At 44.3% G+C, this 26787-nt stretch overlaps 1 protein-coding gene across 2 annotated transcripts in view; it reads left to right on the forward strand.

Moving 5' to 3' along the window:
• Nucleotides 1–20568, forward strand: part of LOC139275066 (NADP-dependent malic enzyme-like) — a 279205-nt gene extending 258637 nt beyond the window's left edge. For both annotated transcript variants that reach the window (XM_070892011.1, XM_070892010.1), the window contains exons 12-15: nucleotides 12132–12274; nucleotides 12916–13089; nucleotides 14143–14241; nucleotides 18973–20568. In XM_070892011.1, coding sequence (XP_070748112.1) covers nucleotides 12132–12274; nucleotides 12916–13089; nucleotides 14143–14241; nucleotides 18973–19134 — 578 coding nt within the window. In that variant the 3' untranslated portion in view covers nucleotides 19135–20568. The remainder of the gene's footprint in view (nucleotides 1–12131; nucleotides 12275–12915; nucleotides 13090–14142; nucleotides 14242–18972) is intronic.
• The last annotated feature ends 6219 nt before the right edge of the window (nucleotides 20569–26787 follow it).

Consider the following 26787-nt stretch of genomic DNA (forward strand, 5'->3'; position numbering starts at 1 on the left):
TTTCCTGTTGCACTGCTCATGCGCGCACACTGAAACGTCCATTGCGCATGCGCACAAGCTCAAACGGACATGTGCCCCCTGTCGGCACTCCATAAGACGTGGGCCCAAGCCCTGCCCTCCTGCCGGCTGCGCTGAGTAAGCGTGGACGAAGCTCCGGACGACGAGGGAGTGGCCAAATTAATAGGTAAATTTTCTGTGCTTTTTTTGGCTCTCAAAATCGGCGTGCCACCCCTAACTACACTGCTCTAGGCGGCTGGGGAAATTTGGGCCCATAAAAAGGAACAGAGTGGCTAAAGTAAATGTTGGTCCCTGAGACAACGAGACCGGGGAATTAGTAACGGGGAACATGGAAATGGCAGAAACTCTGAACAAATATTTTGGAGCAGTCTTTACGGTAGAGGACAATAAAAATATCCCAACAGTGGATAGTCAAGGGGCTATTGGGGGGAGGAACTTAACACAATCACAATCACTAAGGAAGTGGTACTCAGTAAGATAATGGGACTAAAGGCGGATAAATCCACTGGACCTGATGGCTTGCATCCTCGGGTCTTAAGAGAAGTAGCGGCAGGGATAGTGGATGCACTGGTTGTAATTTACCAAAATTCCATGGATTCTGGGGAAGTCCCAGCAGATTGGAAAACTGCAAATGTAACACCCCGATTTACAAAAGAAGGCAGACAAAAAGCAGGAAACTACAGACCAGTTAGCCTAACATCTATGGTTGGGAAAATGTTGGAGTCCATTATTCAAGAAGCAGTAGCAGTTCATTTAGAAAAACATAATTCAGTCAGGCAGAGTCAGTATGGATTTATGAAGGGGAAGTCATGTTTGACACATTTGCTGGAATTCTTTGAGGATATAACGAACAGGGTGGATAAAGGGGAACCAGTGGATGTGGTGTATTAGGACTTCCAGAAGGCATTTGACAAGGTGTCACATAAAAGGTTACTGCACACAAGATAGAAGTTCACAGAGTTGGGGGAAATATATTAGTATGGATAGAAGATTGGCTCACAGAAAACAGAGTGTCGTGATAAATGGTTAATTCTCGGTTTGGCAATCAGTAACTAGTGGGGTGCCGCAGGGATCAGTGCTGGGACCCCAACTATTTACATAGAAACGTAGAAAATAGGTGCAGGAGTAGGCCATTCGGCCCTTCGAGCCTGCACCACCATTCAATAAGATCATGGCTGATCATTCACCTCAGTATCCCTTTCCTGCTTTCTCTCCATACCCCTTGATCCCTTTAGCCGTAAGGGCCATATCTAACTCCCTCTTGAATACATCTAATGAACTGGCATCAACAACTCTCTGCGGGAGAGAATTCCACAGGTTAACAACTCTGAGTGATGAAGTTTCTCCTCATCTCAGTCCTAAATGGCTAACCCCTTATCCTTAGACTGTGACCCCTGGTTCTGGACTTCCCCAACATCGGGAATATTCTTCCTGCATCGAATCTGTCCAGTCCCGTCAGAATTTTATATGTTTCTATGAGATCCCCTCTCATTCTTCTAAACTCCAGTGAATATAGGCCCAGTCGATCCAGTCTCACCTCATATGTCGGCCCTGCCATCCCGGGAATCAGTCTGGTGAACCTTCGCTGCACTCCCTCAATAGCAAGAACGTCCTTCCTCCGATTAGGAGACCAAAACTAAACACAATATTCCAGGTGAGGCCTCACCAAAGGCCCTGTACAACTGCAGTAAGACCTCCCTGCACTGCATGGCAACCTTCAATGACTGATGTACCATGACACCCAAGTCTTGTTGCACCTCCCCTTTTCCTAAACTGCCGCCATTCATAAGATAATCTGCCTGCATGTTTTTTCCATCAAAGTGGATAACCTCACATTTATCCACATTATACTGCATCTGCCATGCATTTGCCCACTCACCTAACCTGTCCAAGTCACCCTGCAGCCTCTTAGCATCCTCCTCATAGCTCACACTGCCACCCAGCTTAGTGTCATCTGCAAACTTGGAAATATTACTCTCAATTTCTTCATCTAAATCATTGATGTACATTGTAAATAGCTGGGGTCCCAGCACTGAGCCATGCGGCACCCTACTAGTCACTGCCTGCCATTCTGAAAAGGACCCGTTTATCCCGACTCTCTGCTTCCTGTCTGCCAACTAGTTCTCTATCCACGTCAATACATTACCCCCAATACCATGTGCTTTAATTTTGCACACCAATCTCTTGTGTGGGACCTTGTCAAAAGCCTTTTGAAAGTCCTAATACACCACATCCACTGGTTCTTCCTTGACCACTCTACTAGTTACATCCTCAAAAAATTCTAGAAGATTTGGCAAGCATGATTTACCTTTCATAAATCCATGCTGACTTGGACCGATCCTGTCACTGCTTTCCAAATGCACTGCTATTTCATCTTTAACAATTGATTCCAACATTTTCCCCACTACTGATGTCAGGCTAACCGGTCTATAATTCCCCGTTTTCTCTCTCCTGCCTTTTTTAAAAAGTGGGGTTACATTAACTACCCTCCAGTCCATAGGAACTGATCCAGAGTCGATTGACTGTTGGAAAATGATCACCAATGCGTCCACTATTTCTAGGGCCACTTCTTTAAGTGCTCTGGGATGCAGACTCAGGCCCTGGGGATTTATAGGCCTACAATCTATATTAACGACTTGGAAGAAGGAACCGAGTGTAACGTAGCCAAGTTTGCTGATGATACAAAGATGGGAGGAAAAGCAATGTGTGAGGAGGACATAAAAAATCTGCAAAAGGACATAGGCTAAGTGCCTGGGCAAAAATTGGTAGATGGAGTATAATGTTGCAAAGTGTGAAGTTATGTACTTTGGCAGAAAAAACTCAAAGAGCAAGTTATTATTTAAATGGAGAAAGATTGCAAAGTGCAGTACAGCGGGACCTGGGGGTCCTGGAGCATTGAAACACAAAAGGATAGTGTGCAGGTACAGCAAGTGATCAGGAAGGCCAATGGAATCTTGGCCTTTATTGCAAAGGGGATGGAGTATAAAAGCAGGGAAGTCTTGCTACAGCTATACAGGGTATTGGTGAGGCCACACCTGGAATACTGCGTGCAGTTTTCGTTTCCATATTTAAGAAAGGATATACTTGCTTAGGAGGCAATTCAGAGAAGTTTCACTAGGTTGATTCCGGAGATGAGGGGGTTGACTTATGAGGAAAGGTTGAGTAGGTTGGGCTCATTGGAATTCAGAAGAATGGGAGGTGATCTTATCGAAACGTATAAGCTTATGAAGGGGCTTGACAAGGTGGATGCAGAGAGGATGTTTCCACTGATGGGGGAGACTAGAACTAGGGGGCATAATCTTGGAATAAGAGGCAGCTCATTTAAAACTAAGATGAGGAGAAATTTCTTCTCTGAGGGTTGTAAATCTGTGAAATTCGCTGCCTCAGAGAGCTGTGGAAGCTGGGACATTGAATAAATTTAAGACAGAAGTAGACAGTTTCTTAATCGATAAAGGAGTAAGGGTTTATAGGGAGCGGGCAGGGAAGTGGACCTGAGTCCATGATCGGATCAGCCATGATCGTATTAAATGGCGGAGCAGGCTCGAAGGCCTACTCCTGCTCCTATTTCTTATGTTCTTATGTAAAGAAGTAAACACTCTTTCCAAATATTTACTTCTAATGAACAGACCACAGGTGCTATCTGTGCTTTCCAATATTATAAAAAGTAGCTGTGTTATATTAATCATGATGCTGCTGGCTATCAATAGGCCCTGACCCAGGCTAAACTGCTACTTAGACCTGCGACCTGGAGCTTTGAGTTGAATCTCGTTGGTGAATGGAGGGTGCCACCCATCCATTTTTTTGACCAAATAGTCTGTTTTTTCAGTCACCTGTCATTTTTATTATAAAAAAAAAAGCCCAGTTTTCCCACCCACCTCATCCTCCACTGAGTCAGTCACTAATCAATTAAGTGTTCCTAATCAACAACAACAACTTGTATTTATATAGCGCCTTTAACGTAGTAAACCGTCCCAAGGCGCTTCACAGGAGTATTGTGACAAAACAAATAAATTTGACACCGAGTCACGTAAGAAGAAATTACGGCAAGTGACCAAAAGCTTGGTCAAAGAGGTAGGTTTTAAGGAGCGTCTTAAAGGAGGATAGAGAGATGGAGAGGTTTAGGGAGGAAGTTCCAGATTAGGGCCCAGGCAGCTGAAGGCATTGGCACCAATGGTTGAGCAGTTATAATGAGGGATGGAAGAGCGCAGACATCTCTGGTGTGGGGGGTGTTGTGAGGCTGAAGGACATTACAGAGGAGTTGAGGCCATGGAGGGATTTGTAAATAAGGATGAGAAATTTGAAATCGAGGCATTGCTTAACCAGGAGCCAGTGTAGATCAGTAAGCAGATGGGTGAGCGGGACTTGGTGTGAGTTTGGGCACGGGCAGCCGAGTTTTGGATGTCCTCAAGTTTCCGTAGGGTAGAATGTGGGATGCCAGCCAGAAGTGCGTTGGAATAGTCAAGTCTAGAGGAAACAAAGGCATGGAAGAGGGTTTCAGCAGCAAATGAGCTGAGGCAGGGGCGGAGACAGGCAATGTTACGGTGGTGGAAACAGACGGTTTTAGTTATGCCGCGGATATGTGGCAGGAAGCTCATTTCAGGGTCAAATATGATACCTCGGTTGCAAACTGTCTGGTTCAGCCTCAGACAGATGCTAGGGAGAGGGATGGAGTTGGTGGCTAGGGAACAGTTTGTGGTGGGGACTAAAGATAATAGTCTCCCAATATTTAATTGAAGAAAATTTCTGCTCTTCCAGTACTGGATGTCGGACAGGCAGTCTGACAATTTAGAGACCGTGGAGGGGTCGAGAGAAGTGGTGGTGAGGTAGAGCTGGGTGTCGTCAGTGTACATGTGGAAACTGACGCTGCGTTTTCGGATGATGTCGCCAAGGGGCAGCATACAGATGAGAAATAGGAGGCCAAGGATAGAACTTTGGGGATACCAGAAGTAAGGATGCGGGAGTGGGAAGAGAAGCCATTGCAGCCTTCCTGCACTTAAACCTCTTTTTGTCATAACCTTCGTCACCACGATATTAAGACTCGCTTCGCCTCACTATAGTTTTTTTTAAGTCTGTTGAACAGGAGCTGTGGAAGAAAAACTGGAGTTAAATCCCAAATTGAGATAATAAGAATTAGGAACAGGAGTAGGCCATCTAGCCCCTCATGCCTGCTCCGCCATTCAACAAGATCATGGCTGATCTGGCCGTGGACTCAGCTCCACTTACCCGCCCGCTCCCCATAACCCTTAATTCCCTTACTGGTTAAAAATCTATCTATCTGTGATTTGAATACGTTCAATGAGCTAGCCTCAACTGCTTCCTTGGGCAGAGAATTCCACAGATTCACAACCCTCTGGGAGAAGAAATTCCTTCTCAACTTGGTTTTAAATTGGCTCCCCTGTATTTTGAGGCTGTGCCCCCTAGTTCTAGTCTCCCCGACCAGTGGAAACAACCTCTCTGCCTCTATCTTGTCTATCCCTTTCATTATTTTAAATGTTTCTATAAGATCACCCCTCATCCTTCTGAACTCCAACGAGTAAAGACCCAGTCTACTCAATCTATCATCATAAGGTAACCCCCTCATCTCCGGAATCAGTCTAGTGAATCGTCTCTGTACCTCCTCCAAAGCCAGTATATCCTTCCTTAAGTAAGGTGACCAAAACTGCACGCAGTACTCCAGGTGCGGCCTCACCAATAACCTATACAGTTGCAGCAGGACCTCACTGCTTTTGTACTCCATCCCTCTCGCAATGAAGGCCAACATTCTATTTGCCTTCCTGATAACCTGCTGCACCTGCAAACTAACTTTTTGGGATTCATGCACAAGGACCCCCAGGTCCCTCTGCACTGCAGCATGTTGTAATTTCTCCCCATTCAAATAATATTCCCTTTTACTGTTTTTTTTTCCCCAAGTTGGATGACCTCACATTTTCCGACATTGTATTCCAAACCTTAGCCCATTCGCTTAACCTATCTAAATCTCTTTGCAGCCTCTCTGTGTCCTCTACACAACCCACTTTCCCACTAATCTTTGTGTCATCTGCAAATTTTGTTACACTACACTTTGTCCCCTCTTCCAGGTCATCTATGTATATTGTAAACAGTTGTGGTCCCAGCACCGATCCCTGTGGCACAACACTAACCACCGATTTCCAACCTGAAAAGGACCCATTTATCCCGACTCTCAAATTCAGGCTCATTTCTATATCGAAATTAAAAGCTGGTGATAACGGGACAGGGAGAATGGGTTGGGTTAGTTTTTACAAAACTGCACATCTTTGTTTAAAAGCAGCAGGAATTGATACTGTGTTGTCTGGGGACTGCTGAAGGAAGGGAAGGCACATCAGACACTGATGTGCCTTCTCTATTTCTCTAGTTTGTAATCATCCCGCTGCAGTTTATGCAGGGCTCTAAAAAGAACTGGACCCAGGACCGGGATCCTGGAGCTTGGTCTGCACTGCACTGTGCAATATGGGAGAGACAGCACAGCCACAAACTATGACAAAATCATATGTGAGGGAGCTGGAATTGGCAGGATCTTCACATTATAACATCCTAGTGCCCTCAGAATTGTTGATCTTTGAAATAATGCAATTGACGACATATGGCGGTTCACTCAGGTCATGAGTAGTAAAGCTAATAAGTCATGTGAAAAATTACTTCATATTTTCATATTTAAATGACTGAAATCATAGTTAAGTACCTATGTTCAGGCTGAAACTAATAGGGCTGGATTTTCGGCTTCCTTGCGCCTGTGTTAGCGCCCCGGAGAGGCAGTTAAGGATGTTTCTAGGCATTACAGTTTTTACCACCCGGTCGGCTAAATTCGGCTCATGGTTTGCAGCGGCGCAAAGACTTACCGCACCGTCCTCTAGTTTTACTGAGATCATGATGTCAATCGTGCAACGCTCTGCTAATGCTCTGGATGCAAAATTAGGCCCTATTGCCTCACTAAACGCCCGACCAGGGAAATGTCTGAAAAGCTAGGCATTCCTCGGGTGCAGCAGGCGGCATATTTAAATGGAGGGAGAAGGATCCTACATCACAGGTCACATTGACTGCAACGGTTGCACACAGCAAGCTGCGTCAAGATCCGACTTGAAAGCGGCAGTTTTATCTGCCATTACAGTTTCTTTTCAACTTCAGTGAGAGAATTTAATGGGGGCATTACTAGTTTGTTAGCGAATCATGCTCCATTCTATTGCCAGGCAGCGTCAGGTTAGAAGAAGGGCTCTTGACCATGTCGACCCATGGATGAGGAGACGTCAAAGACATCTGGGGAGGAAGGCTTACCCTCCATGGGTTTACAGGCACCAATGCTCATCCCTCCAGCTCTCTGATAAGCAGAATGTGAGAAGGCTGCACTTCCAAAAGGAAGTGCGGACAGAGATATGCCATCTCCTACAGGCAGACCTACAACCTTCCAGGCCAGCAGGACTACACTGCCCATCGCAGTGAAGGTCACTGTGGCGCTGGCCTTCTACGTCTCCGACTCCTTCCAGGCAGGAGCAGGGGACATACACAGCATCTCTCTACGCTACACATCGCTGCATTTGGCACGTCACAAAGCCTCTGTTTGCTTGCAGAATGGACTTCATAAAGTTCACAATGAGCAGGGACATCCAGAATGACCAAGCATTTGGGTTTGGCAGAATTGTGGGCTTCCCGAGAGTCCAAGGAGCCATTGACTGCACACCCGTGGCCTTGCGAGCACCATTCCACAATGCAGAGGTATTCAGAAACTGAAAGGATACCACTCCCTAAACATCCAGCTGGTGTGCGACCACACTCAGCACATCATCGCAGTGAATACCTGCTATCCAGGGAGCACACATGCTGCTTTCAGCTTGCGTGAGAGCAGTGTCTCACGAATGTTTCAGTGACAAAGGGAAGGGCGCAGCTGGCTGCGCAGGGACAAAGGATACAGCCTAGCCACCTGGCTCGTGATCCCCCTCCGCAACCCCACCACAGAAGCTGAGCAGCGCTGCAATGAGAGCCATGCAGCCACCCGCCACATCATTGAACAGATAATTGGGGTGCTCAAACAGCACTTACGATGCCTGGACTGCTCTAGAGGCAGCCTTCTATATTCCCCTCAACACGTCTCCAAATTCATTGTGGTGTCCTCAACATGGTCATTATGAGGGGCCAGGCATTGCCAGTGGGGACTGCACTCCCACCTCAGGAGGAGGAGGACAAGGAACAGGGTCCTGGCGAGGCCCCATGACATCACCAAGCTAGAGCATAGCTTGTGCCTGCGATGCGATCGCTGCTGCACCCTCACCTATGGCATGCACCACACACTCTGGAACGCTGCTGGAGGCCACCTGCCCTTTGAGTGGGCAAGAGTGGCCTCGCTGGACAATGCGTGAGGCGGCCTCCACAACACTCACAGCAAGTTTGTCTCTGCTCTTGGGGATCTGAACCAATGCACCCATGAGTTCATGGTTCATCTCTGTGTTCTAATTGGACATTGCCACCAAGTCCAGGTCCACATCTGCATGTTCTTCAGCAGGACTGCAGTGCCGACTCACCCTCCGGACAGCTGACACCCGAACTTCCCTTCCCGCTCAGCGTTGCTGTACGCCACTGGGGCCAGGAGCCTCAGTCCACAAACCATTGAAAGCCGCCTTCAGGGGAGGGGGCAGGGTGATATCAGGAAGGTGGCATTGGACATGTATATGTAAAGGGACCACGCCACTTCATATCAGGGGTCAAGGAAGTCACATCAGTCGCAAGTTCCATTCACATATCCTCACTACCCGAAGGGGGTTCGGCATCGCCCCCGGCCACTGTGCAATCTGGGGGGCCCATGAGGGCCAAGACTCGCAGCTCCACTTCGGTGAGCTCAGAACTCCAGCTGTCCACCTCCTGTTTGTCGTTGCTCCCTTCTGTTATGGGAGAGCTTGGCCTGCAATAAGAGCAAGAAGAAGGGTTTAATGAGGGTCCACCTCCTCTTGTGCCACATGTGCCTGCCATAGTTCAATAGCTGCCACAGTGTGGACGTGTCAATGTGTTCAGTTCAATCTGTGTGACTGTTGACTGAGGTTTTTCAGAGTGGGTGGAGGTGAGAGATCGGTAGCATAGCAGCTTAGGGTGATGTTTGGAAAACGCATAACAGTGAGAGTGGAGTTCGAGGAGACTTGACAATGATTGGGGGACAAGAGGGTTCGTGCATCCTGAATGCAGAGGGAATGTGAGCCTCCAGCTTTCTACTGGATTCAACAACCCACACCATGGTCTGTAACAAACTGAGAAGGGGCAGCTCCATCAAAGACTTAACATTATGTGAGACAGTGATCTTGCAAGCATGGCAGGCCGACATAAATGTGAAGGTACTCACCCTGACGATCCTTGTGAGGTCATTGAACTTCTTGCTGCATTGTATGCCAGTTCTGACCACCGTGTCTGCTGTTGACACCTCCTGGGCTATCTCCCTCCGTATCCTCTTGAAGATGCTGGGCACGAGCCTCCTTCCAGCCACCAGATGGAATTCGGCCCAACTCCTCTCTATATGGCCTGCACTAACGCCTCAGCAGCCACTGGACGAATCACCGAGCACGTTATCTGCCCTCTTGCTGCGCCATCTCTCCCGCTGTGTTGGAAGTGAGCCGGGCCGTCTGCACATGCGCGAAGGAAACCACCATGCCCTGAAGCACCGTCTGTGCCCAGGAAAATTTAAACGTGTCTGCACTTGCGCAAATTTTGAAACGTTTTTACCGCCGCGATTTTCAGCAAAAACTTACTTGTGTAACACTTGATTTTGTGCCCCCGATTATCAAAGCTTTTTTTGCCAAATTTTTTAGATGAGGGTGCAAACTTTTCCCAGGTGGTACCACAACTGCCCCGCTGCCATTAACGCCCCGAAAACACAAAAGCCGAAAATCCAGTCCATAGTATCAGTGAAAGCCAGTACACTGAGTGGTTGGAGGTGTACAAGGGGAGATGTGAGCCTCACCAATGCAGTTCAGGCCAGGCAAATAACCTCCAGCACTGGGATTTCTTTTTTCATTATTGCAGATTGGTCTCTTACTCGGGGCCAAGGAGCTCATAATTAGGAGGGTACTGGAGTTTCCATACAACATGGGCAGACAGTCACTGGAGATGTGGAGCTTTACACCCACATGCTCCATTAAAATGAGACCTTGCAAACTCCAGTAAGGCCAATGCTGGATGTCAGCCATGCTCCCGGAATAACTGCTGAGACTGTGGGCCCAAGTTTGCCCAGGAGTTGCTCCGTTTTTTTTTGGAGCAACTAGATTTTTTTGGAGTATCTTAAAAATCGCAATTCTGCTCATTTAATTTGCTCCAGTGGAAGTGAGTTAGTTAGGTTTTTTTTTATTCGTTTTTTTTTCAAAAGGGGCATTACTGGCCACTTACGCCTGTTTTGGCCATTTAAGCAAGTTTAGACAGCTAAAAGTTACTAAGTTACTCCAAACTAACTTAGGCCAGTGTATGTGGTCACTTGTGGCTGCACAGAAAAACCTTGTGGTGAGTTAAGAAATCAGCGCAGATAGCCAGAGATTGGGGGGAGGGGGTGGGTTGGGCTGCGGGAAGGGAAGTGAGAGGACCTTGCAAAGCACTAAACGCCTTCACAACAACATTAAAGAAGCATAAGTGCATTTAAAGCACCATTCACTAAACAAAGCACAAAAATAAGCATTCAATAACACATTAAACAATACAAGAAAGCTGAGAGGACCTGCACCAAGCACCAAGACTTACAAAGCACTAAACAACTCGATTAAAAATGGATTGGTAAACTAGCAAATACATTAAAGCAAGTCCTGTAAATAAGAGTTTCAGCCAAACTATTTTACAGAATTCCTTTTGAAAGCAGATGAAGAGTAAACTTGAATGTAAATCAAATAAGAATTTAGGACCACACAATCAATCAATCAATAAATAAATAAACAAATAAAAAATAGAAGTCCTACCTTCAGCAAAGCTTTACTACAGAAAAACACTAGCAGCTGGGTACTGTTGCACAGAGCCTATAGCAAGCTCTGCACACTCTGGCCGCCGATGAGGGAGCCCATTCAGCCAGGGCTAGGGGCGGCGTGCTTCGGGCCCCTCCCACACAGCCTGCAGCACACGCACACAGATTCTGGAACGAGGAGCTACCGCATGTGCGCGCATGTGCAGAGGTCCTGGCACTGTTTTCAGTGCCGGGACCTGGCTCCGCCCCCCACTGCTTGTGTTGCACCATGCCAAGGCCTATGACGTTCCAAGGAGTGGGGAGAATACCGAGGTAAGTTTTCGGCGCCGTTTTTCGTCTACAAAGTCAGCGCACCTAGCCCTGTGACACGAGGAATTTCAGGATCAGTCAGTCAGTTTAAGAACAAAATGGAGCATTAGGTGAATTGAATTATTTGACAAGCAAAAGTTCACATTGCATCCAGGTCTCACATTTCTCTTCATGCTTTGACCATGTAGAATTTGATTAGCTCATAATTTACAGATCAAACGACCTGGCTTGGTCGCATAGTCGATTCATCTCAGACCTCTTAAAATGGGCAAGAGAAGTCACTCTTGGTCAGTTTATTGTATTTGCCATTCCTCTGTCACAGTCAATGGGATCTCTTTTCAGCTGAAGCAAGTTGAAGCCAATTTTTAAATCACATGTACCCTATCTGGGCTCTCCTTTAGCTAAAGGGGAGGGTGGTTTTGACGCTCCAGCGTGATGATGTGATCAACGCGGCGCTGATGCCTTTCAGTGTCGCTCATTCCGACCCGCCCCCACTTCCGCCCCGATGATGAGGCCACTTCCGCCCCACTCCAAAAAAAAAAGCACAAAGTGCTGAATTTCTCCGGATTGGTCGGCCCATGCATTGGGGCGACCGGAACACTTAAGAGTGGTAGGGCAGGTTAGGACAGTGGGCAATTACGGCCCTGAAAGGTTTAAACCCCCTCTCATCTTAATTGCAAGACTAAAGATGTAATTTTGTTTCCTTCTCACTGTCGTCTCTAGTCCTGGAAAGATGCCAGATTGTATTGTTGCAGTTATACAGAACTGATGTGAAATACTAAATGTATATATGTTTAATTCTCCAAATGCTTTAATACCAAAACTGTTAATGCTAAATAACCATTATTCTTACTTTGTATTTTCCCAGGAGTAGCAGCCATTGCGGGAGCGTTTACAGAGCAGATAATAAGGGACATGGCTTCATTTAATAAACGTCCAATTATTTTTGCTTTGAGTAATCCTACCATCAAGTCAGAGTGCACAGCAGAGCAGTGTTATCGCCTGACAGAAGTAAGAAGTCTACATTATATTTGCTACTTCAAGCCACGAACTCAATTTATTCAAAGACAAGTTTTGCAGCAGCGGTGGATGAGATTTGCATTTTTTGTGGGGTAGATTAGTTTTAAATTTGTGTGGGTTTCTTCCCAGGTGATGTAGCCTGCAGTACATGCCTCTGAGCTTTTTGAGAATTCTTTAAACAATAGCCTATTCATCTGAATTGATATAATTTTATAATCTCTCAAAACAGTCTCAGTCTCCTGTGTTGACACTGCTCCTCACTGCGCTCTGATTGGATAAGTCTGAAAAAAGATTAATTTCTTGCACAATCTCAAGTTACATAGGGTTTAATTTGATGAAATATAGTTTTGTTTTTATTCTCTCTCCAATCACTTGCACCTGGATTATTTTAAAATAAGGTAATAATGGTAATTGAATCAGGATAAGGATATTTATTCTGCATTCAGAGAGATTACATATTGCCTACGCTTGACATTCTGCACTTATACAAATTCTTAATTAATAATTCCATCTGTTCCAATGCTTTTCTTGTACAATGTATTCTGACAAGAAAAATGCATAGCCAGAATACAAAAATAGTGTGCATTTCCTTGATTAGTATATTAATGAATATATTTGATCAATATCTGCAGGGCCGTGGAATATTTGCCAGTGGCAGTCCATTTGATCCTGTGACCCTTCCTGATGGTCGCACCTTTGTCCCAGGTCAGGGTAACAATGCCTACGTTTTCCCTGGAGTCGCACTTGGAGTTATCACATGTGGAGTGAGGCACATAAACGATGACATCTTCTTAACTTCAGCTGAGGTTTGCGTAAATCCACATTCCACCGCGCTGAGGTCTCTCTAAGGACCCACTCTGAAGTCGTATGGCTTTGCTATTATTGTGTTTTATATCATGTTTCTCTTCTACTAAAATTTTTGATCTTTTTCAATTTTGTTTTTTAATTTGTAATGCAGGCTCTCCACAGAAATTCATTGTATAAAAATGGGCAAATGTAAGCCAGCTGTAAAACCTTGTAGAAAAGGACATTAATTCTTTGGGGGAGAAATTGGGTGCATTTGCGTCCACATAACGGGGCGCATATGAGTTAACAACCGGACGCTGCGCTGTTAACAACTCCCGTCATATTGGGCGGGAGCTACAGCGTTGCGCCCGATCTTTTGCGGCTGGAGATCGTGACGTCATCGCGTTCGCATCGCCCCGTTAGCGCCCCGGCCCCAAAATTGACTTTCGCCCCCTGCAGCAGCGCTGGGTAATAACAGCTGCAGGGCGCATGTCTCGGGCGGCCAGCCACTACCGGGGCGAACATTAATGGTGAGGTGGCCAAGTGGGGAAAAAAAAACTTACATTGTTGTTGCCGCTCCTGATCCTGTTTCTTCGTGGAGTCCTGGCCGCAATCGTTCAGCCCGGCACTCTACTTGAGTGCCGGGCCGATTGCGTGGCACCTCTCCCTTTAAGTGAGGTAGGGGCTCCTCGGACACAGCAGTGCTGTGCAGCACATTGCGTAGTGCTGCTGAGGCGTCCGCCCCATTAGCTCCCCAGAAAGGAAATGAAGCGCTTGATTTAGCGCTCCATTTCCTTTCGGGGGGCGGTAACCCAAATTTATCGAGAGGAGCGAGACTTCAGCACCTGGAGCTAAGTCTCGCGCCTCTTGACTGTTACCGCCCCCAAACGGGGCAATATTAAATTTCTCCCCCTTTTTTTAAATTAAAGAAAACCAACAAATATTGATAATAAACCAGATATATGATAGAGGTGAATTAGTGATGCTGTCATAGTAATTGTAGATGTTCCCAGTTCACTTGTTATGCTGCATGAATCCTAGTTGTGTTGATTCGAGGTTTTTTCTTTGCCCAGGTTATTGCTGAATTAGTGACAGACAAGGATCTTGCAGAAGGACGTCTATACCCACCGCTGAGCACCATAAGAGATGTTTCATTCAAGATTGCTACGAGGGTATGAAAATATTTTCGTTTGTTAAAGACAAATTAAACCGTTGCACTTGCAAAGGGCTACTGTAATTTCTGTGGATGTGGTGAAGCAGTAGCCCCAAGACATGGCAGAGTTTTAGGGACAAACAATCCGGGATTGTTTCTTTTCTTTGTTCATTTATTTTAAGCAGTAGTTATAATTTTCAACTGGATCACTGCAATTCTGGATCAGTCAATGGAGCAAAAACAAATGCAGAGATGAACTAAAAGCTTTTATGCAAACTTGTGGCTATTATTGGTAACAATCTCTGGGCAAAAAGTATTCTTTGTTAGGTGGAACAGAAAGAAATAGAATCTGGGATTGTTCCTATTGACAGGCACATGTGGTGCGTATATTTAAAAAGCATGCAAGTAGAACCTAGAAATTATAAGCCAGTAAATTTGATGTGATAAGGAATTAAAAGAGATGCATAGTACAATCATTTAGGAAGACCAGTAGTTCTTAGGTTGTACAGATTGCTGTTAAGTAAGGTCCTATCCTGTGGAATTAGCAGTCGCATTTTACGCTGGATTGTAAATTGTTTGCATTCACATAGCCAGCTGTGGGTTGAGGTCCAGTCAGTTGTCGAAACCAATGTAATCAATGTTTAGACAGTCGGTGTGGACTGGTTGCCGCGGAGGGGCCTATATTTTGTATATTGCCCTACTTTAGATTTGGTGCAGTGTAGTTGTCTGCCCCATCCGTTTTCCCACCGCGTCGTGCACGCGCCGATCCCTTACCAACCGGTGGCGACCCGCTTTCCCAAATTGCCCTCTGAGAAATTGTCCCGTGTGGAATTGCCCTGCGGGAGCAGCGCCACCAACAGCTTTTTCTGTTGGTACCCTTTTGTGTGGCTGGGCAGCACGGCCACACTTAAAGGGGAGGTGGTGCTGCCAGCAACTCCCATTTTATTTTTAATTATAACCGCGGGTTCGGCCGGGCCGCCAACAGGCAGCCTGGCACCCCCTCTTGGGTGCCAGGCCACTAGCCCTGCCGAAACCCTTCCTGGTTGGCCAGTGTTTGCCACTAAAGTGGCTGCATAGTTCGCAGCGGTCCTCCCCTTTAACTAAAGGGGAGGGAGGTTGTGACGCTCCAGCAGGATGTCATCATTAGTGTGGTGCTGATAACTTAGAGCATCGGCCACTCCAACCGCCCCCCCCACACTTCTGCCCCGCTAGTGGCGGGTACTCTGACCCGATGAGGAGACCACTTCTGCCCCGCTCTTAAAAAAAAAGCAACAAAGACTTGAATTTCTCTGGATTGTCCGCCTCATGCATTGGGACGGACGGAACCCTTCGAAATCAGTAGGTGCACCCCATTTTATGGTGGAGGGCAATTTCGGTCCTTTGTCACCATCTTTATTAATGATTTGGATGAAGGCATCAGGAGTGCAGCCCTTAAGTTTGCTGATGACATTAAGGATTGTGCAGAATTTAGAACTTCAGCCAAAATAAATAGACTGCAGGCTGATTTAGATACATTAGGGAAATGGGCCAGGGTGTGGGGAATGTCAGCAATAACAGCATCATCATTTATATAGCACTTTTAATGTAGAAGTCGTCCCAAAGTGCTTCACCAAGGATTAATTTTTAAAAATGACACTGAACCAAAGAAGGTTGGTGACCAAAATCTTGGGTCAAAAAGGGAGCTTTAAGGAGTGTCTTAAAGAAGGAGAGGGAGATGATGAGGCAGAGGACATGAGAGAGAGAATTCCAGAAGTGGGACCAAGGTGGCTGGGCACAGCTGCCAATGCCGGGGCAAAGCGAGGAAGGGGGTTGCACAAGAAGCCAGATTTACAGAAACTGAAAGTTCAGGGACAGAGGATTGTCGGGCAGGAGGAGGTTTCAGAGATGGGAAATGGCAAGGCCATGTAAGGGTTTAAGTATGAGCATGAGAATGTGAGGCACTGGGGGACTAAAAGTCAATGTAGGTGGGCAAGGACAGGGGTGATGAGCGAACAGTGGCACTTTTTAATATTGCAAAAATATGCAATGATAGTGCCACTGACAGGGGTAACAGCTAATGCAGCTATTTATGTGGTTTCAATACACATGCACCTCACAAACCAAATTTAACGCACGCACTCGAAGAGGCCTGGCAAATGTCGGTTCTTGGCATGTGCCGATAACCGGATTTTGCGCTCTTGTCAAAATTTCTTGACAGATCGCACACATCTGCGGGAGAAGGACATTCACAGGCAGAGAATTGGGCTATTTGCCTATAGCCTACTTTTACCAGCGTAAGAGTTTTAAACCATAGAAAAATGTAATGTTATTTTTATATTAAAAACCCTGTCTATGAAGGTAAGTTTATTTTTAACACTATTAAACTTTTTTTTAATACATTTTTTTCAAACAATTTAATGCAATTTCTATTAATTTTAAAAGAGTGGTTTTTTTTCTTTATGTTTGTGTTATGCTCGGAGCTCCCATTACTATGAATGAGAACACTACATTGTGATTGGTGGTCCAGACCCACATGATCCCAGGATTTGCATACAATCCTGGAAGACATGTTCCCATATGCTGGACTGCGAATCTGGGCCTTGGACCACAATCCTACATTCCTCTGGGACCATCAGGTATTTTTATTTTAAAAATTTTGCCGGAGGCGTTCGCCCGCAGGAAGCCTCCGAATGCAATTTTCCCCCAATATGTAATAGAGGTGTAACCCAGCTGATCGGCTGTGGCATCGCTCATGATAGGTCACTGCTCAGTGTATTATTCTACTAATAATAAAGTGGAGCTGTGTTCTTTTAATGGCACAAACTTAATTGTTAGGTAAACATAGGTTGAACTGAAATGGAGTTTAATTGTCAGAGAACTTTGCAGCTATACAAGTTTCAGATTACAGCTCAGAAACACCACGATTAATTTACATCTGTAAAAAAATATGATGTCGAAGCTCTAGAGAAACAGTTTTTAGTATATTAAATAACACATGTTTGCTGATTTATTTGATTAATTATCAGTCACCCATTAATAAGGGTCTAGGTATCAGACCGATGAGGAACTTCCTTCAGCCAAAGAAACATTACTCTCGGGCCTACCAAAGAGTCCACACCCCTTTCCATATCTTGAGGTTCTTTGTGACATACATGAGAGAAGTCACCGGGAAGGGACTCAAACAATGGACTGAACAGGGACAGAAACCTAAACAAAAAAAATTGAGGATTGCTAGTCCTTGGAGATTTGCTAGATGGTGCAGTGCACAGAAATGGGCCTCTAAACCACCCACACGCATATCCTACTGGTCAATTATGGAGTAGCATTGATGATAGTTGTCAAAAAGTCTGTGTCCTGCCTAATGTTACCCACATTCTTTGTGCCTCTGTACATCGATTCAAATTTTCAGTGAAGAAATACATCACAAATTATCTTTCTGCCCAGATAGCTGGTTTTAAATCCTGCAGTTACACAAATACTGTTCTTTTGGATGTTATTGTCTTTAATATATTTAATAGAAAGTTTGTGTAAAAATCTATCAATTGCGGTGCATATTGTATTTAATGGAGGATATCTTCAATTTTAATAATGTGGCGGTTGCAAATTCCAAGGGTATCTTCAACATTTTCTCAGGTACGGTGCTGCTGGTTACTTCAGCTCTGATTGTGCCTTTATTTCCCAATGATTAATCATATGACAGTGGATCCTGAGCATTTAACAATAGGATCTCATGATTTGAACTGGATATTATGTCTTTCACACATGCCCTCACACGTACTTCTCCAATCTTTCAATAGATAGATTGATGCACACTTTGGTGAACTAAGGCCAGATACAAATCATTATGCTGTTTTACAGACAGCAAGTGAACATAGGGAGTAACAGTTGGAAACAAACCTCATTACTTCACTTAATTTCACTTCTTTTTCTGAAGAATGAGAACAAAATAGCCCTGTCCCTATTGTGGGTTTGATTTTGACATTACCTTTCTTCTAACTGGAAAAAATTGGCCTCCTACATCTTAGTTTAAAGCCCATGGCTCACGCCTGCTCCTCACAGTCTCCTCTTTAAACCTGGCTGATGGCTCATGTGACTTTTTTCTCCTTTTCTCTTCCTACATTCACAGGAAGCAGATGTGGTGGGGGGGGGTGCCTCTGACTACGTCCCATTCAGCAATTTGCGAGTAGGCCTGTCAACCAAATTGATGACCCCCTTTCACAAGACAATCTTCTCAGAGGATACCTCATGCTGGGCTTGTATGAATCGAATCACCTGCATCATATAGTTGTGGATGTTTTGTTGAACATTCTGAGATGCAATCACAAATACCTTACTATCCCTGGTAGTTGTGGAAATCTCAAATTTGAACACTCAATTCCCTATTCCCCCACCCCATCCCACCCAGCCTGAGACTGCAGCCTGTAGCTTTTTAAACTTGTGCGAATTCACTTTGTTTTAAAACAAAACATTTACACATGCCTCATTCCCAAACCTTTTCCATGAAAGAAAAAATGGTCAAAAATCCCGATACATTACAGTGGGGTTAATGCTTTTAAGAACATAAGAATTAGGAGCAGGAGTAGGCCATACGGCCCCTCGAGCCTGATCCACCATTCAGTAAGATCTTCGACTTCAACTACACTTTCCCGCCGGATCCCTGTATCCTTGGATTCCTCGAGAGTCCAAAAATCTATGAATCTCCGCCTTGAATATACTCAACTTAAATTTCGTGACAACTGTTTAGCTGTCTAAGATTTATTTTTTCTTGTAGATTGTGGATTACGCCTATAAAAATGACCTTGCTGCCTGGTACCCTGAACCCAAGGACAAAGAAGCATTTATTCGTGCCCAAATCTACAGCCCTGATTATGATTCCTTCATATTGGATAACTACAAATGGCCTAAAGAAGCCATGGAAATCCAGAAAGTGTAATTATTTGTGCCAATTTAGTCATTGACTAGAATATTTGTTATCAAAGTCTGGGAACCCTAATCACAAGTCCAAATATAATGCCTTCGGAAGTGATTATTGCATTGCTTTAAAAAAAACAGTACAATTACTGTTCCAAAGCGAGTTGCTCTCATTTATTAATTTCAAATCAGCAAATGTTCTTCAGTGACAGGTGCACAGCAGTAATCCTGTGAGAGTTTATTGCTTTTTTTCATATCATTATTTTCTATCTTGCAGAAATTATTTAGTGTTTTATCTTATTAATGTTTGCTCGTTTTAAACAAATATTGATGCCATTTGAACAATTTGAATAGGTATGTTATCTCTGCACTACATTACAATTATGACAAAGATCAAAAGACAGGTAATGAAAAAAGGCATTTAATTGCCTGGAGGCTCTGGGTTCATATTCACTGAACTGTATAATCTTACACAAGACACATAGCTATGGCGGCATTAGCGTTTTGCACAAAATAAGTTAAATTCCTTTTCTAAACATGGTAACCATTGTCTCTAGAGTCACGTTCATATTGCTGCACTTTTAGTTTGGATTTCTGTTTTTCTTCGATCTACTAGTCTGCCTTTGGGATAAAGGAGTCTAATTTAGTAGTGTAAACAACGGATAGATGTCGGTCTCTCGGAATCTAAGCTAAAACTGTGCCTGTATTTAAACAACTTAGAAGTTCTCCAGATGAAAATTGGAGACCTGGGTAATAAAGTAATTAGTGCATTAACCTTTCACCTTTAGAAGCTGGGTTGAATCAAATCCAGGTTAGTTGACCAAAAGTCATCTGTCCATGATGGAAAGGTTTCCATGGGAAATGATTTAGGACAGGATCAACCCAGTTCCTCGTTGACGTTGGCACTCAAATTGATAATCTTCCACGGGCCATTAAGAAGTTTTCAGTGGGAAATTGGAAATTACTTGGTTGCAGTAGCAATGCTTTTCTGAAATTGGACCCAAATCATGTTGAAAGAACTTTACTCAGCATCCAGCCTGTGCTATACCCAACCTGGGAGTGCATGGTGCTGTTTTCATTACTCTCATTGAGAAATTAGGTATCCCATCTCCCAATACTGAGATTCTGCACTTTGATGAAATTAAGAAAAGAAAAAATCTCAAAATCTAAGGGTGTGTTTAGCCACCTAATATTTTGAGAAAAGATACTCTTATTTTTGTTCTGTGGGCATGCTGATCTGACACTTGTATTACTTGTGTGTGTCAGTTGAAAACATCAGGAAGCTAAGCTGTGTTTTATTTTGAATATTTGTTGCTGAAATATTTTATATATTTCCCTGCAGCATACCGAAATTTTTTCATTTATCTTTGGAAGGTTTGAGGTATCATTGTTCTGATTGTAGAATAAAAGTGAACCAAGAATCTTGTATATGCTTTGTAAGAGAACAATAAATCATCGTCTGTAAATCCATTGCTGTTCTTTATTACTGGTGACCATAACGCAGAGCTATTGCTATGGTGACGAACTACCTCCATAAACTATAAAACCCTTAACTGTTTGACTACACACAAATACTTACTTTCTTTATAAAGGCTTTAACATAAACTGGAATGTAGGGATGCTTCTCTGTCCTGGGCCGCAACCTGTGTTGACAGTGAAATTTGTTATTTGGAATGCCCTACATAGTATTACTGAAGCTCAACATATTTTAGACATAATAGTCTTGTTGGCCAGTGCTGCTAGTGCAGGGCTATGTTAAAACTAGGGTTAATTACTTTTATCTTCAAATATCTTTTGGCATTGCCATCATAGTACTCTTCAAAGAGCAAGTGTCACTCTTAACATGCAATAGCTTGTTCCTCTAAACTTGAAAGTGCTTAATGCCTATTATTTGAAGGATGATTTTTAAAAACTGTTGCTAATGTTATAGAAAAATGGGTTTGTTTCAAGTGGAAAAACATAGAAATATTATTGATTTAGTTTGATTTTCCTATTTTCTAGTCTTTTTTGAAAAAATGTTCAAAAAAGCATATATGTATCCATCTCGTGATATGTCCCGATGCCAATCTCAAACTAATGACTTAGGGGTGATTAATAGCTGCCAGGTATGTGTATCTGAGTTTTCTCTCTCTCTTTATTTCACATATCTGAAACTAGTGTACATATCAAGTCACACGGCATTTAGTACTAACTTGCATTCATATAACACCTTTAATGTTGGAAAATGCCCCGTAGCACTTCACAGAGGCATAAATGGATGCTGTGCCAATGAAGGAGATATTAGGATGGGTGACCTCATCATCATAGGCAGTCCCTCGGAATCGAGGAAGACTTGCTTCCATTTCTGAAGTGAGTTATTTGGTGGCTGAACAGTTCAATACGAGAGCCACAGACCCTGTCACAGGTGGGACAGATAGTTGTTGAGGGAAGGGGTGGGTGGGACTGATGGGTTACCTGAAGCTTGGTCAAAGACCTGGGTTTTAAGCAGGGTCTCCAGGAGGAGGGGGAAGTATGCAATTCTAGACCATGGGCCTAGGCAACTGAAGGCACAACTGTCAATGGTGGGATAAATGGAGGATGGATAAATGGAGGATGGGGGATGCGCAAGAGGCCAGAATCAGAGGAATGGAGAGGTCGATGGGATGGTTGTAGCCCTTACCTTGTAGAGGTCACAGAGCTAGGAAGCAGTAAGGCCATGAAGAGATTTTAACATGAGGATGGGAATTTTAAAATTGGGGGACTGGGAAACAATGTAGGGCAGTGAGGACAGGGATGATGCGCCAGCAGGACTTGGTGTGGATTAGGACACTAGCAGCAGAGTTTTTCACAAGCCAAAGTTTACAAAGGGTGCAAATTTGGAGGCTGGCTAGGAGAACACTGGAATAATCGAGTCTGGAGATAACCAAGGCATGGATGAGAGTTTCAGCAGTAGGTGGACTGAGGTAGGGGCAATGGAGAGCAAGATATGGAAGTGGAAGAAGACAATCTTTGCGGTGGAGTCTGAATATCGGACAAGCAGTCTGGGAACACAAAGGAAATGGAGGAGTCAGGAAAGGTGGAGCGGTAAAGCTGGCATGTAGAAGCTGACCACATCTCCGCAGATGTTATCGGCAAGAGGCAGTGTATAGATGAGGAAGAGAAGGAAGACAAAAATAGATTCTTTGAGAACTCTACAAGCAACAATGTGGGACTAGAAGAGAAACCATCGCTGGAGATGCTCCGACTACAATTGGCTAGGTTAAAGTGGAACTAAGAGAGGACTTTCCCACCAAGCTGGACAACAGAAAGGTGTTGGAGGAGGATGATGTGGTCAAGCGTGGCAAAGACTGCAGGTAGGACGAGGAGGGATAATGCAAAATGAACATGGAGGATGTGGTTTATTACATTGGTCAGGAAGGTTTTGACGCTATGGGAGGAGTGGAAACCTAATTGGAGAGATCCAAACAGGTGAGTTGCAGGAATGATGAACACGGATTTGGGAGGCAACAGCATGTTCAGAAACTTTGTAGATAAAAGAAAGGATGGCTATTGAGTGGTAATTTGCAAGAATAGAGGTGTCAAGGGTACCTTTTATGAGCAAGTTGGTGATAATGGTGGTTTTAAAAGGGAGATAGTATCTGAGAAGAGGTAACCATTTACAATGTCCGCTTGCATGGGGGCTAGGAAGGAAAGTTGGGTGGTCAACCTTAGTTCGATGGGAATCGGATCAAGGGAGTCGGAGGTGGTTCTTGTGAACAAGAAGAGCTCAGAGAGAGCATAGAGGTAATGGGAGAGAAGCTAGAGAGAGAGACCCAGGTTAGAGCAGGAGAAGCCTTGGGACAGGTTTGATGGGCAAGGTGAAGCATCAGAGGCAGATAATCACATACTTGTTGACATAAAAGTCCACGAGCTCTTCACACTTGTTGAAGATGAAGATGAAGGGAGCAGGGATTTAAGGAGATAGTTGGTAGTGGAGATAAGAAGGGGGTTATCTTTGCTCTCCAGGATGATCTGGATGGTTAAGAAAAATAACTTGCATTTATATAGCACCTTTCATAGCATCACAGCATCCCAAAGCAAATGAAGGTCTGACTGCATATCATCTCCATCACAAAGACTGCCTACTTCCATCTCTGTAACAGTGCTGTCCCTGCCACTGCCTCCGCCCATTTGCTGCTGAATTCCTCATCCATGCTTTTGTTACTTCTGCAGTCCTGCCACATCCAGTCGTGAATGGTAGTTGACAGAGGAGGAGGCTCCATGGACATCCCCATCCTCAATGATGGCAGAGTCCAGCACACGAGTGCACAGGTCAAGGCTGAAGTGTTTGCAACCATCTCCAGCCAAAAGTGCCAAGTGAATTATCCATCTCAGCCTCTTCATGAGGTCCCCACCGTCACAGAAGGCAGTCTTCAGCTAATTCGATTCACTCCACGTGATATCAAGATACGGCTGAGCGCACTGGATACAGCAAAGGCTATGGACCCCGACAACATCCCGGTTGTCGTGCTGAAAACTTGTGCTCCAGAACTAGCCACGCCTCTACCCAAGCTGTTCCAGTACAGCTACAACACTGACACCTGGTAATGTGGAAAGCTGCCCAGGTATGTCCTGTCCACAAAAAGCAGGACAAATCCAATCCGACCAATTACCGCCCCATCAGTCTACTCTTAATCATCAGCGAAGTGATGGAAGGTGTCATCAGCAATGCTATAAAGCAGCACTTACTCATCAATAATCTGCTCACCAATGCTCAGTTTTGGTTCCGCCAGGACCACTTGGCTCCAGATCTCATTATAGCCTTGGTCCATACATTGACAAAAGAGCTGTATTCCAGAGGTGAGCTGAGAATGACTGCCCTTGATATCAAGGCAGCATTTGACCGAGTGTGGCATCAAGGAACCCTAGTAACATTGAAGTCAATGGGAATCAGGGCAAAAACTCTCCCTAGGCTGGAGTCATACCTAGCACAAAGGAAGATGGTTGTGGTTGTTGGAGGGCAGTCATCTCAGCCCCAGGACATCGCTGCAGGAGTTCCTCAGGCAGTGTCCTAGGTCCAACCATGTGCAGCTGTGTCATCAATGACCTTCCCTCCATCATAAGGTCAGAAGTGGGGATGTTCGCTGATGATGGCACAGTGTTCAGTTCCATTCGCAACTCCTCAAATAATGAAGCAATCCTTGCCTGCATGCAGTGAGACCTAGATGACATTCAGCCTTGGGCTGATAAGTGACAAGTAACATTCGTGCCACACAAGTACCAAACAATGACTATTTCCAACAAGAGAGAGTCTAAACACTGCCCTCTGATATTCAACAGCATTACCATCGCTGAATCCCCCTCCACCAACATTTTGTGGGTTACCATTGACCAGAAACTTAACTGGACTAGCCACATAAATACTGTGTCTCCCCCTGACTCCCCAAATCCTTCCAACCATCTACAAGGCACAAGTCAGGAGTGTGATGGAATACTCTCCACTTGCCTGGATGAGTGCAGCTCCAACAACACTCAAGAAGCTCAACACCATCCAGGACAAAGCAGCCTGCTTGATTGGCACCCCATCCACCACCTTAAATTTTCTTTCCCTCCACCACTGGTATGATGATGGTGCACCGTGGCTGCAGTGTGTACCATCTACGAGATGCACTGCAGCAACTCGCCAAGACTTCTTCGACAGAACCTCCCAAACCTGCGACCTCTACCACTTTGAAGGGCAATGGACATGGGAACACCACCACCTGCAAATTCCCCTCCAAGTAACACATCATCCTAACTTGGAAATCTATCGCTGTTCCTTCATCGTTGCTGGGTCAAATTCCTGGAACTCCCTCCCTAACAGCACGGAAATACCTTCACCACATGACTGCAGCGGTTCAAGAAGGCAGCTCACCTCCATCATCTCAATGGCAATTACGGATGGGCAATAAATGCTGGCCTTGCCAGCGACGCTCACATACCATGAACAAATTTTTTAAAATGCAACATCACAAATGTAATGTACCTAAAGATGTTAGGACACGGGAAAAGGTTGATGTCCTATGTCACTTCTTCAAATGGCTCAACAAATGAAGTGAGTCTAGAGTTAATTTTAGGAGCTAATTCAATCATGGAATTCAGCTTTTATTTCTTAACTATTAATGCATCATGTACACAGATTATGATGTCATCTAACCTTTTGATTGGCTTCCTACCTTTGCAATTCATTAAAACGTGGCCATTGTTCTAAATATAATTCAAAATCATAAATGAAAGGATTTTTTCAAAAGAAAAATACTGTAATACTTGACAAGAATTATTGTGTTTATTATATCCTGACCTCCATGAGAGCATTGTGGCAAATTTAAAGTTATTCCACCTATTCATCATTATTATAGAAAAATTAGTCATTATATTTTCTACATTTGGCCTCCCTTTATAAGAAAAATTATTCTTGGGATACAAGTGATGTTGCCAAGGCTGCTTTTACTGCCCATTCCTGGTTGGGCTGAACAGATGATGGTGGGCCCTTCCATGAACTGCTGCAGGCCTTGTGATGTTGGTGCTCCCATAATGATGTTGGATGAGTAATTCCAGGATTTTACCCCAATGATAAAAGAGCAGTAGGATATGTCCAAATCAAGATACTGAGTGATTTAAATGAGAATCTGAAGATGATGATGTTCCCACAGCATTGATGCTCTTGTCCTTAGTGGTAGAGGTTACGGGACTGTGAGGTGCTGTCAAAATAAGCTTGGTGTGTATTGCTGCAGTGCATCTTGTAGTTTGTACATACCACAGCCACAGGGCGCCAGATATTGAGTTCTGTGGTAATCCCAATCAAGCCGACTGCTATGTCTGGGATAGTGTTGAGGTTTTAAAAATTTTGTGGCTGTATCCATTCAGCTAAGTAATGAATATTTTATCACTGCTGACATAAGCCTTGTAAATGGCAGCGAGGCATTGAGGAGTCAGGAGGTCAGCCACTGGTCAGAGAGCACCCAGCCTCTATCCTGCTCTTGTAGCCATAGTGTTGATATGACTGGTCCAATTAAGCTTCTGGTCATTGGTAAGACCTAGGATATTGATGCTGGGGGCCTCAGTGATGGTGCCATTGAAGGTCAGTTCAAGTTAGGCCTTTTCTTGTTGGAGATGGTCATTGCCCAGCACTTAATGCGGCACAAATGTTATCTGTCGCAGATTTAATCGTGGAATAAGCCTCTAACTTTATTTTTGAAAAATGTTCACTGAAAAAAGGCTGACTGTCACAATCCTTTATGCAATCAGTTTCAGTTTAGGCTAAAAACCTAATACAGCAGAGAGTGCAGCACTTTCTTGTGGTTATGGTTTTTGAAACAATGTCAAAAATGCAGTAATTTCAAGCTGAGCTAAGTGTTCACTAATTGAGTCTGTATTTGGTGATTATCCATTTCATTAACCTGTCAGTCAGTAACATTCAGCCAATTGGTTTTTCATATGCTACAAATCCTGGGATAATTCTGACCATTTCTGTGTTAAATAACATTTTACTATTAAAATGCTGATCGACAATACTACACTTGAGCAATCTTTTTTTTACTGATTTTACACATGAATACAAATTGTTCTTTCATATCCACCTTTTCTAATGATCAAAAAATCAGTCATACTTCACTCTTAGATTGTGAGTTTCTTTCATGGTATATGTGGGACACACTATGCTTGTGGCCAAAAGCTA

Source organism: Pristiophorus japonicus, chromosome 10 (genome assembly GCF_044704955.1).
Source record: "Pristiophorus japonicus isolate sPriJap1 chromosome 10, sPriJap1.hap1, whole genome shotgun sequence".
NCBI lineage: Eukaryota > Metazoa > Chordata > Chondrichthyes > Pristiophoridae > Pristiophorus > Pristiophorus japonicus.